This window comes from Rosa rugosa, chromosome 2 (genome assembly GCF_958449725.1).
Source record: "Rosa rugosa chromosome 2, drRosRugo1.1, whole genome shotgun sequence".
Taxonomy (NCBI): domain Eukaryota; kingdom Viridiplantae; phylum Streptophyta; class Magnoliopsida; order Rosales; family Rosaceae; genus Rosa; species Rosa rugosa.
The window spans coordinates 12,617,801-12,629,218 of record NC_084821.1 but is presented as its reverse complement, the minus strand read 5'-3'; the positions used below and the strand labels follow the sequence as shown (position 1 = coordinate 12,629,218).

Here is an 11,418-nt window from a genome sequence, read left to right as displayed (position 1 = left end):
GATGAGTACGTTGGGCCGGATTTCTGTAACAGTTTTGGATACGTTGGGCTGGGTTTCTGCAACAGTCTTGGATGTTTTGGGCCGAATTGTTGAAACAGTTGGTTTAAATAAAAGGATTGGTATGGATAATAACGTGAGCAGCCGTGCTCGAGTGGTTGAGTGTAAAGTTCGTGTACAAGAGGTCTGAGGTTCGAACCTCGCCTCTCGTTTATTTTCATTATGTTCGTTTATGACATAATAAGTATAAAATTTGTACACATTATATTAAGCACAGCTTGTGCTCCAGTGGTTGGGGACAAAGGTTTCGTGCAGCAAGTTAAGGTTTCGAACCTTGCCTCCCCCGTTATTTTATTTATGTCGCTTATGACATAATAAATATAACACGTGAGCATATATTAATGAGAGCAGCTCTTGCTTCAGTGGTTGGGAGCAAAACCTTCGTGTTCGAGGTCGGGAGTTCGAACCTTACCTCCTACGAATATTTTTGGATCTCGTATATGCTTGATATACGGACGCATATACGGTATGTACGGTAGGCATACGTATATACGGTTTGTACGGTATGCATACGTATATACGGTTTGTACGGTATGCATATGTATATACAGTCTATACGGTATGCATACATATATACGGTATACCTACGGTATGTACAATTTCATACCGTAGTTGAGCTGAAAGTTGGTGGGCCGAATGGTAGGCCCAAATGTTAAACCCAAATTAGTTCGGGCCGGTTCGAAATGTGGATGGTTCGGTTTCTTCGGCCCAATTGACCAGCCCTAATGCTTAGCCCAAGGATTGAGCAAGCCCAAGTCATCATCACTGGGTGACATATTTTATTGGCGTGCTTTTGGGGATGATTTGTTTTGAGTGATGCATCTCTATTGTTGTGTAGAATAGTGCATGCTTAAGTTTTACTATAGAGATTTACCGTGATGCTAATGGAGTAGCGAAATGCTTTGTGGGAGTCTTTACTGTGCTTGTATGCCAGTACAGGGTGATGATCTATGAGATAACCTCTGTGAAGATCTAAGTGATGATTTATGTGATGATCCACGTGATGATTTTGTGTAATTGATGTGGAGTGATGTTGAGCAGTTGTTTTGTGAATTTACATCGTGATGAAAGGATTTAGTGGCTATAAGAATGTATTTTTATACAAAGGGCTGTGGCTTTGTAGATTACTACAGTTTTGGGAAAGATGGAGATTCGATGGTTAGGTTAACCGTAATCGAGAGCAATTAACTTGCACTTAAATTTCGGGACGAAATTTCTTTAAGGAGGGTAGATTGTAATAACCTCGTTAGAGGAATTGTACGAAACTCGTCGGAGGAATAATACGAACCTCGATAGAGTTATAATACCATCTCGTGAAAGAATTAAAGACAAACATTTCACCCTTCCTTTAGCTTTCTCACCCCTCCCTTTAGCTGTAACGGTCCTCCTCTTGTCGGAGAGCCATCATTCTGTTTCTTTTTTTCGTTTCTCTATCGACCTCTCTCTCTCACTCTCTCTCGTCCGAAAGATACCGAAACAAAGCAAAAATTTCTCCAAGCTCTCTTTTCCTCCACAGGCCATCATTCAACGCCGGACAACCTCCAGTGGCATCATCTCAGCCTTGCGAAGCTACCTGCAGCGGTTTTGGGTCACGGCACAGTCGGAAACGGCGGCGAAGAGACCGGGTACGTCCAGCCCCGATTTCTTTCCAAGTGTGATAACTCGAGCTACAGATCACGAAACCTCCTCAAACTTCGTCCACAGCTTCGCTTCAACCATCTGAAGCTCTCAGAAGCAACCTCACACGGCGGCGTGGCCCGTAGCAGTGGCTGCAAGTCAAACCCAACCAAGAACGAAACCGGAGCTATCGATCCCAATATCTTGAGCTACAGGACGTCGTTTTGAGTGATTCTTGAACCAGTGAGCTCGTCTTGAAGTTCTGAACAACTCTCCAGAAGGGATCGAAGCGAGTAGTGGAAGTTTTTACGTCGGAACTCAAGCTCACCGGATTCTGGAATTTTTCCGGCTACCGAAACTTTCGATCAAGATATCTCGAGCTGTAGAGCTTCGTTTTGAGTGATTCTTGAACCAGTGCGTTCGTCTTTAAGTTCTGAACAAGTCTCCTGAAGGAATCGAAGCGAAAGGAGGACATTTTTACGTTGATCGGAGCTTCGCCGGTTTCTGCAAATTCTCACCGGTTTCTGGAAAAATTCCGGCCACCTCGCCTGTTTTAGGTAATTTCAACCACTTCCGGTCATTTTCAGCTTACATGGTAGTTATGAAAGTTGTTAAGCATGATGAGAGGAAGAAGAGCAGCCCGGCCCCGACACCATTGGTGGTGGTCGGCGGCGGCTCTGCCACTAACTCCGGCGGCCATTTCCGGCCACCTACGGGGATCAAAAATATGGTTTCTGTACATTTTCAGATTCTATATTTCAATACGATCATTTTGATATATTATACGCAATTTTTGGATATCATATGATTAAGTTATGAATTTTTACGTTTCGATCGTTTGATTCATGATATGTGAAGTTAGGACCGTCAGATGGACTTGTAGTTTTGATATGATGATCTTATGACTGTCCCATTGGCTTTGTGTGGTCATGGGCGAAGATCCGACCGTTGGATCTTCGTATAAATGCAAAACAGTGATTAGGGAGGCGATTCGTGAGAATCCGTCCGTCGGATTTTCGTATAAATTTGTGAAGATGTTAGTAAGGACGATTCAGGAAGATCCGACCGTTGGATCTTCGTGATAATTTTGGAGGATGATCCTAAGGGCGATCCGTGAGGATCTGACCGTTGGATCATCATTAAATTAGAATCCGACCGTTGGATTTCTGTATATGTGTGGTTTATGAATGATTGCTAAGTTAAGATCGTGTTTGACTAGGTGGTTGATGGATTGATTGGTGAACGATTTCGGATCGTTGTTTATGAGCTGTTAAGAAGACGCAGCGGGAATTTAGAGGTGAGTAAAACTCACGTAGTTCATATTACGAACCAAGTACTCTTAATTACTTTATTTTTGTCGTAATTGTGTGAAAATATTTATGGAATAAATATTTGTTTTAAATCATATGGACTTGATCAACTACGGTCCATAGGTAAGTAAAACGATTTTAATTATACAAAATGAATTTCACGTTTTTCTTGTGTGAACTATAGTTGGTATTAGTGGTCATTCCTGAGTGGGTGATTACGTATATATATATTTACGTGATTATACGTGGAATGGTGTGACATTGAAGAGTGTGGAATTGTGATGATTTAATTATTATGGATTGAGATATGTTCTACCATATTTATATGTGATGATGATGATTGATGAGTTCATGTTGATATTCATGGTTGACATTGTGGGATGTATAGAGGTGGAGAATGTAGTGCTCTGAGGACATGGGAAAAGTCCGAAGAACGCCGGTTAAATAATAACCGAGATGTAGTGCTCTGAGGACAGGGGAAAAGTCCGAAGAACGCCGGTTAAATAATAACCGAGATGTAGTGCTCTGAGGACAGGGGAAAAGTCCGAAGAACGCCGGTTAAATAATAACCGAGATGTATACCGTTTACTTGAACCTTGGCCGAGGTGACAGGTAACGATGTAGTTAGAGCTCTAACGTGTTGTTGGGATGAACCAAAGTGGTGATTTAGGGGGTTGAGTGATTGTAGGACCAAAGTGGTGATATTGTGGTTAGAGGATTGTGGAAATGTATTCGTTGTGGATTTCCGTGTGCTGTTTGATGTTTCCTTGCAGATGTTGAGATTGTTGGTTGTTTACTTGAGTTAAAGGAATAGTAATTTAATAAATCAACAGTTCATTGTTGTTTACTCATACGAGCTTTGCAAAAAGCTTACCGGGTTTTGTGTTGTTGCAATTCCCGGTACACTATTCAAACGGTGTAGCGGGTAATCCTACAGGTCAGGAAGATCAAGGCGGAGATCGTGCGGGTTAGAGTTTTTGTTTCAGTTTACAACTTTGTAAATTGTGAGATGTATTATTGAGAGGTGTGAAGTGTGGTTGTTGTGAGAAAAAAATTCAGGACGTTTATTCTATTAAGTTGTATAATTCATGTTTCGGATTTGAATTGATTATTCAAAATTCGGGGCGTGACAACAAACGTGGCCCAAATTTTGGCAATGAATATATGAGCTCGTCTTCTTTATCCATCCAACAATAGAACAAAAGGATGGGCTACTACCATCAGTGCAAAGAGATAAATGGCATTAAAGGCAGTAATGGCATAAAAGCACAGCCCCCTAACTTTGAGACCACATTTACTTTTGCAATTCAAAAACTAACAACGAATAAGTCAGTTAGATTTATAAGGCTAACAAGAAGGGTAAATACAGAAAAGTCTCAATAGAGACACCTGGTAAGGCTTCATCAGGGTTCCAGTTTCAACAAGTCCACATTGTACAACTGTATGCCTAGACGATTTATGCTGGTTATGCAATCTAACATCATTATAAGGTCTGACAAACTTCTCTTCAGCATCAACTCACACTATGATATCCCAACTGGCTTCCTTGAAATGCATAAACGCTATGACGAGCAGCTGAGTAAAAAAAGAGAAAAAGAGGGGTGTCATAATGTGATCTAAAACAAAAAAGAGAATATGAGAGCTAGTGAAACCGCAAATGACGTATGCGCGGAAAGCGTCCGATAATTAGTCCCTTCTGAGTGAACATCTGCATTATAAAGAAACTGTCTCAGCAATTTCAACTCTAATACTTCAAAATTCCAAGCTTTATGAGGTCAATTTCTAATTACTTGAGCTCTGTTCTTGCCTTTGCCACTTGGGGACTTGCTGGATAAATCATGATGGTCTTTGCCTCCTCTATACCATTCTAAACTGGGTTGGATAACCGTCTCCGAGAGAGTGAGGAAAGAGTAAATAATCCAATAAGCAAGCCACTGCTCATCATCTAGTTTTGATGTGCTCTCTATGGTCATCACTGATGCATATCTATAATCAAATTCCCACAATAAACAAAATTCTGAGTTCATTAACCAACTGTGTTTCCATTAAATCAATTAAAGATGGAAGCTTTATAGGACAAAATAAGAAAATAAACAAACTTGTCTCAAGACTGATAGAGTGGGATTGCTTACAAGCGGTAAAGCAGCTGCAACACAGGCCTGCAAGAATTGAAAACAAATTGGGGAATTAGCAGATAAACCCAGAAAAGAAAATCAAGAAATTACACAACAAAGACAATCAAAATCTGGGTTTTGATTAAGAACTTGATAAATACAATTTCCCTCTGAAAACGAAACTCACTAAAAACTTGATAAATACATACATGTTTACACATACAGAACAAATAACAATTAGCCACTTCCAATACATAGTGAACATTCATTCAAATGCATATAATTTCTCATGGAATCCCTGATTAAGCATTTACCAAAGGAAAGCACAAAATTGCAAAATTCTAAAAAAGAAGAACAAAACATTACAAAGGGCAAGGGAAAGAGGAAGTACTCTGTTCTGGTCAATGATGTCGACGATGACGACGAGCTTGCCGTAGTCCTCGCCGTACCTCTTGAAAGGCTATGTAAACAAAAACAAAGATCAGAGAAGAACCAAGGAGTGTTACAGAGAGAGAAGGTAAATCTTGGCGTTCGGAGAAGACGAAAGGAAAGCTCACCATCTTTGGTTCGGCGGGGCGTGTCTGTGAGAGATCGAAGGCGGAACGTATGAGAGAACGAACGAAAGTGAAAGCTGGGATTTAGGGTTTTCTTACGGACTTAGCCACAGTGCTAGTAGGAAAGAGCCCAAGATACACAAGCCCTAGAAATTACCCATTCTTGGGGAGGGAATTTGTAGTACTTAGAATGACCAAAGAATTCTAGTTACTTTGTTTCTGGTTTGCAAGTGGGGAAGAGATTAGAGGGATTTGGTCCAAGAGTCGAAGAGGACTAAGAAAAAGTATAAAGAATGAAGTGAGAAGAATTAAAAAAAGGGTGGGAAATTTAAGATTTTGCCAAAAAAAAAAGAGCGGGCAGTGTAAAAATTAAATAAATATTGAAAACATGTCATTTAAGGCATACATCAAATGTGTGCCGTAAAATCCTAAATACACATCACTTTTACGGCGTGCAATAAAAGTGTGCCGTAAATGTGTTGTAATATTTACGGCATGCATTAAATGTGCGCCGTAAAAAACTAAATACACATCACTTTTACGGCGTGCAATAAAAGTGTGCCGTAAATGTGTTGTAACGGCACGCGTCAAATGTGCGCCGTAAAAACATATCTTTTACGGCGCACATTGATGCACGCCGTAAATTGCGCGCGGTAAAAAACAACTTTTCTTGTAGTGTCAATCTCTGTTCTAATAATCATACGCTGATGTCGATCATTGTCACTCTGCACATCAATTGGAAACTGCTGAAGGGAGGCTTTCAGTACAGCAATTTTCCTAGGTACATGCCCGATTACCACTCTATTCCACTTAGACAACTCCGCCGCACATTTATTAAATGTAGCCATAAGATTACTGGCCACCGTGGCTTGATCCTCCCATACTTCCTTCACAATTTCACCACATCTTTCTTCCTTAACCCAAAATCTCTCAAATAGGAAACGTCGCCTACCCCCAGATTTCTTTGGAAGACCAGCTCCTAAAATATCAAGGACTAACGGCAAATGATCACTGGCTCCAACCTCTAAGTGAAATTCGTGAACTCTTGGAAAAACAGCAAAAGCTTCATTATTCATGAAACTCCTATCCAGCCTTTCATTAACCGTACCATTACTCCAGGTGAACATGGGGCCCGTGAACTCCAGTTCCTGTAAGAAGCAATCATTAATAGCCTGATTGAAGCTGTCCATTTGAGAGATCGGTCTTAGTCTGCCTCCAGTTTTCTCTTCCAACTTACGTATCTCATTAAAGTCTCCGAACACGAACCATGCAACATGAGGATATAACTGGGACAAACGTCGTAATGCTTCCCAAGAATGGTGTCTCTCCCCGGTTTCCGGGCTCCCGTAGAACCCAGTAAGTCTCACCTGTTTGCCATCAATTAACACCATCACATCAATGAAACCTAATGTTGCATCAATCACCTTCACACTCATAGTATCCCTCCAAAAGAAAACCAAACCACCGCCTTGTTGCCCTGTTCGTTCCACTACTCTACAATTAGCATACCCCAGCTTACTACATAATCTTTCCATCACCTTCTTCTTCTTCTTTGTCTCCATAAGGAACACAAAGTCAGGATCTTGAGCCCTTAATAACTTCTTAAGAGCATTGAATGTGTTCGGGTTCCCAAGCCCGCGCACATTCCAACTGATAAGACTCATTGTTCATGGTGGGTCCGCATCTCGGATCCCACCACTTTAGTCCCCGACACAGGACTTGCGCTCGCTGCACCAACCATCTTCTTCTTCACATGTTTAGTTGGATAACCAAATATAATCTTCTTACTTGGGGAGCACGAAATAATAAAACCCTTTCTATTCCGACCTTTAACCGGTTGAGCACTCCCCTTCTGCATACCTCCCTTAGGTACATCTCCTGCATCCAGATTCTGCTTCCCCTTTCCACGTCCTTTCTTCATGGTGAATGCACTCTGAGTTCCCACTACTTGACTTTTACCGCTCCCTTTTTGTTTCTTTCCAGTACATGCCGAATTAACGGAGCGTTCCACACTAAACTCACAACTTGTAACTGGTACATTAAATAACTGCAATGAATCAGTCTCGTTGACTTGTGCCTTTCCCTGCTCCTCATCTCCATCACAAGCCAAAACAGTTTCTGATTCAGACATTAACACCTCAGTCGTAGGTTGCTCCCAATTTAGTCGACGTCGTTTCGGTAGAGGACATTGCACCAACATCCCCACTTTGTCACCCTCCCCCTCCAAATCTCGATCCTCCATTTCAGGGCACTCATCACGCTCCCGCACTACTCCAGTCAAACTAGGCTCAGGGGCTCTCATGGACCACGGTTTTTGACTTGGAGTGAAACCAAAGGATCTTCCTTGTAACTGGCCCTACAAATCAATGGAATATACATCCTTCGATAAAGTCCTCCACCGTCCATATTTTTCCTCCAGTATTTTACCTTCTAACCGTGCCTGGCAATTGTTACCCACATGATCCAATAGTCTGCAAAATAGACAGAAGTGAGGTAGATGTTCATATTCAAACATCACCTTACTAAGTTGTGTGTCCCGCGGATCCAGCTGCAGTCTTAATCCTTTCTGTAGTGGACTTGAGAGCCGGAGTTCCACCCTCAGCCGTAGGAAACTCCCACTTCCATCCCCAAACACATTCGGATCAATCTTTAAAAATCTGCCAATGCTACTCCCAATCTTCCGTCCCATCTTATCCGTCAGCATTGCCGGGGGCAACCCCTTAACCCTAATCCAGAACTCCTGATTGTCTAGGGGAACAACCCCCGGATCCATCATCCCATCAGTAGGAACCAACACCAGTAAGGAGGTATCATAAGACCAAGGGCTTCCTTGCAGCACCCTAGATCTGTCTTCTTCAGACTTGAAGGAGAAGACAAACCTCTCTGAACTATCCCATTCCAAGATCTAAAATTCCTCCTTGGTCAGCCAGATCTTCCGTATGATGCGTCTGAAAGATTCGACGTTGACCTTCTTTGCAGTCATCACCTTCCCCACGAGCCAAAACCGCTCAGCCATTAGCGATTTCGGGTCGTCCACAGTTATTACTTCCAGATCGTCATCATCCTGAATAGCTAGGCGACGACTAAAGTCGTCCACTACCTCCTCCATTTGTACCAACACTCCCTCGAACACCAGCCACACCCTCTGCACAAGGCGAAGAAGACCCCACATGCACGTCGGAGAAGCCCACGTTGTGCAGAAACCGGCGGCACTATGCAACCCAGACTAAGGCAAACCCTAAAACTCTCCAACCCTAACTCCGAAAGAGTAGGGGACTATCAATAGTTCAATATAGGGTTCTTGACCCAAAGCACCAAAATAAACTAAATTTATCCCACTTACCCTACCAACAGATTTTTATTCCCACTAACCCATTTATAGTACAATGACAAATATACCCTCACCCTAATTAAACAATCTCAAACTATGCCACTCTCTCATCTCTCTCCCCTCTCTCTGTGCAAAATCACCGGCCACTCACTCACTCTCTCTCTCTCTCTCTCTCTCTCAGAAACAGTTCCTCATGTCATCGGAATAGCTCGCTAAGGCAGTGGGATTGACGGTCGTCGTAGATCGTGACCTTGTTGGGCGGGCAGAACTAGTTGGGTCCGCCGTTGAGGACGACGAAGTAGTGGCAGTGGAATAGCATCTGGACGAATCTGACGCCGTGTCGTGGATCGGAGGGGTCGCAGTGGCAGCGGCGGAAGGGGTCGCATGTGTAGACGCGGAAGCCGGAGTCGGTGGCGGCGGAGAAGCAGGTGTGGTCCTGGTTGAAAGCCAGATGGAGGAGAGTGGTGGGGGATTGGGTCGGGTTTGGGGTTTCTGGTCCGTGCTTTGCTTAGGATCAGAGCTCACGAAAAATGTTGTTCTGCCTCTTTTTTTTTTTTTTTTTTTTAAGGTAAAATGGGGCAGAAGGCCCAGAAAGAGAGAAAAAAGAAAAAAAAAAGTTTTATCCGGAGGGTAATACAGGGCTATTGGGGGCAATAGACGTTTTTAAATTGATATAATCTCTTCATTTTTTTCTTTAATCAAAGTTTTAACTGTCTAATTTTAGGAATATTAGTTCCCATTCCGGCTACCAAAAGTTCTATTGAGGGGCAATAGGCGCCTATTGGGGGGCAATAGACGTTTTGAATTGATGTAATCTCCTCCTTTTTTCTTTAATCAAAGTTTTATTTGTCTAAATTTAAGGAGATTAATTTCCATTCTGGCGACTGACAGTCCTATTGGAGGGCAATAGACGTCTATTGGGGGGGCAATAGACCTCTATTGCCCTTCTATTGCGGGGCAATAGATGTCTATTGGGGGCAATAAACCTTTCCGGTGAGATTTTCAAAAAATTCCGGTGGCCGGCAGCCGGTGACCGGATTCCGGCGACCGGTGACCGGGCTCCGATGAAGTCTCTATGGTTTCTCTCTCTTCCATTCTCTCTCTCTCTCTCTCTAAGTAATAAATGGGTGAGGGTAAAATGATATTAAAAAAAAAAAATCTTAATGGGCTATTAAGGAAGACCTCCTTAGAGTGTTTTGGGTAAGAGGGAATTAAAAAAACTTAATGGGGTACGTGGGAAAAAAATCTCTAAAAATGGGGTAAATGGACAAAAACCCTTCAATATATATATAATTATATAAATGCATCAAGGCCTTTGCAGTATTAAGAGAAGATTAGGACCAAATTAATTAAACTCACAAGATGAAGACTTGAAGAGATAAAATCCCCACTACTCCAGTGCTCCCTTCCAATTTTCAAAGAACCGTCGGTGTTTTCTCAATAACTAAAGGTGCAGGTTATGAATGCATCAGAAACTTTACAACAACAACACTTATGGAAATATAATTGAAGCAACAAATTATACATAGGTCTAGTTTTAGCCAAACATAATATGATAAAGAAAAAGTGAAAATCAATTTTGAAATCGGATTGAATTCATTCAAGCTAACCTCAGAGATCTCCACATCACAAATTTACAATTGACTTCCTCGATCTCAGAAATCACAAAAGTCGGAGTGGAATCCACGAAGTGCTTAGAGGTTTCAGCAACTAAGGGACTGAGGGAGTCGCGGCAGCGGGACTACTGTCTACTGGAATGATTCTCAGACGATCAGACCTACTCTCTAATGACGAGTAGTCTCCTCGATGGACTGATGGACTTGTATAATTTTTTTTTTAGCTGATAGCTATACTTAGCAATTTTTTGGGCTAAATCTCCCTTGGGCTATAGCCCTTGCTATGGCTATGTCCCTGCTGCCTTCTAGTCTTCAACCGTACTATAGCAGCTGCCCTGAAGAGCCTACGGCTGTATGATGACGCGTTGGAAACTCTATCCTTGGAAGACAAAAGATATAAAGCTTAATTCCCACTATGGGATCGATTCTAGTGCTACTCTTCAGCACCAAATAAAGATCAAAATGCTGGTTTCGGAAGTCAAATTTTTGTTTTGTTTTCTATTCTGTAATCATATCACAAAGTACATCATCATATATAAGGTGTGCTTGAATAACATCATTTTTTGGACAGTATGCGAGTTATGATTCAGCATGCCTAGTGTTTTTTACTTTTTTTATTTCTCCATGAAGCATCATCAGTCCGAATCTGTGGTTGTACTGTGTGAAACTGTCTATACACACAGATTTCCGTGTGTATTTCAATGTATTTACACAGAATGCATCCGCGTGAAAGGACCTGCTTTTCTAGAAGCGCCACCCCTTTTATCACTCACTCCACTGGAAAGAGTGCCAAACTTTTTCGGAGAGGGAGAGGGAGAG

The 11,418-nt window shown here is 42.0% G+C and overlaps 1 protein-coding gene and 1 long non-coding RNA gene across 2 annotated transcripts; both read right to left on the bottom strand.

Moving 5' to 3' along the window:
• Nucleotides 1-4,828: 4,828 nt before the first annotated feature.
• Nucleotides 4,829-5,904, bottom strand: LOC133729520 (uncharacterized). The gene is made up of 4 exons (XR_009856411.1): nucleotides 5,656-5,904; nucleotides 5,490-5,558; nucleotides 5,117-5,143; nucleotides 4,829-4,970 (listed from the first exon to the last, which is right to left on the bottom strand). It is a non-coding gene; the product is annotated as an uncharacterized LOC133729520 (long non-coding RNA).
• A 117-nt stretch (nucleotides 5,905-6,021) lies between these two features.
• LOC133730372 (uncharacterized) lies at nucleotides 6,022-7,316 on the bottom strand. Its single transcript, XM_062157978.1, has 2 exons — nucleotides 6,356-7,316; nucleotides 6,022-6,080 (listed from the first exon to the last, which is right to left on the bottom strand). The coding sequence occupies exons 1-2, from the start codon at nucleotides 7,314-7,316 to the stop codon at nucleotides 6,022-6,024; spliced, it is 1,020 nt and encodes a 339-aa protein (XP_062013962.1).
• Nucleotides 7,317-11,418: the final 4,102 nt, after the last annotated feature.

Coding starts and splice junctions, on each gene's coding strand:
- LOC133730372 (XM_062157978.1), bottom strand. CDS start 7,316: ATGAGTCTTATCAGTTGGAATGTGCGCGGGCTTGGGAACCCGAACACA. Junction 6,081..6,355: donor TGACAATGATCGACATCAGC/GTATGATTATTA, acceptor ATGTGTATTTAG/GATTTTACGGCACACATTTG.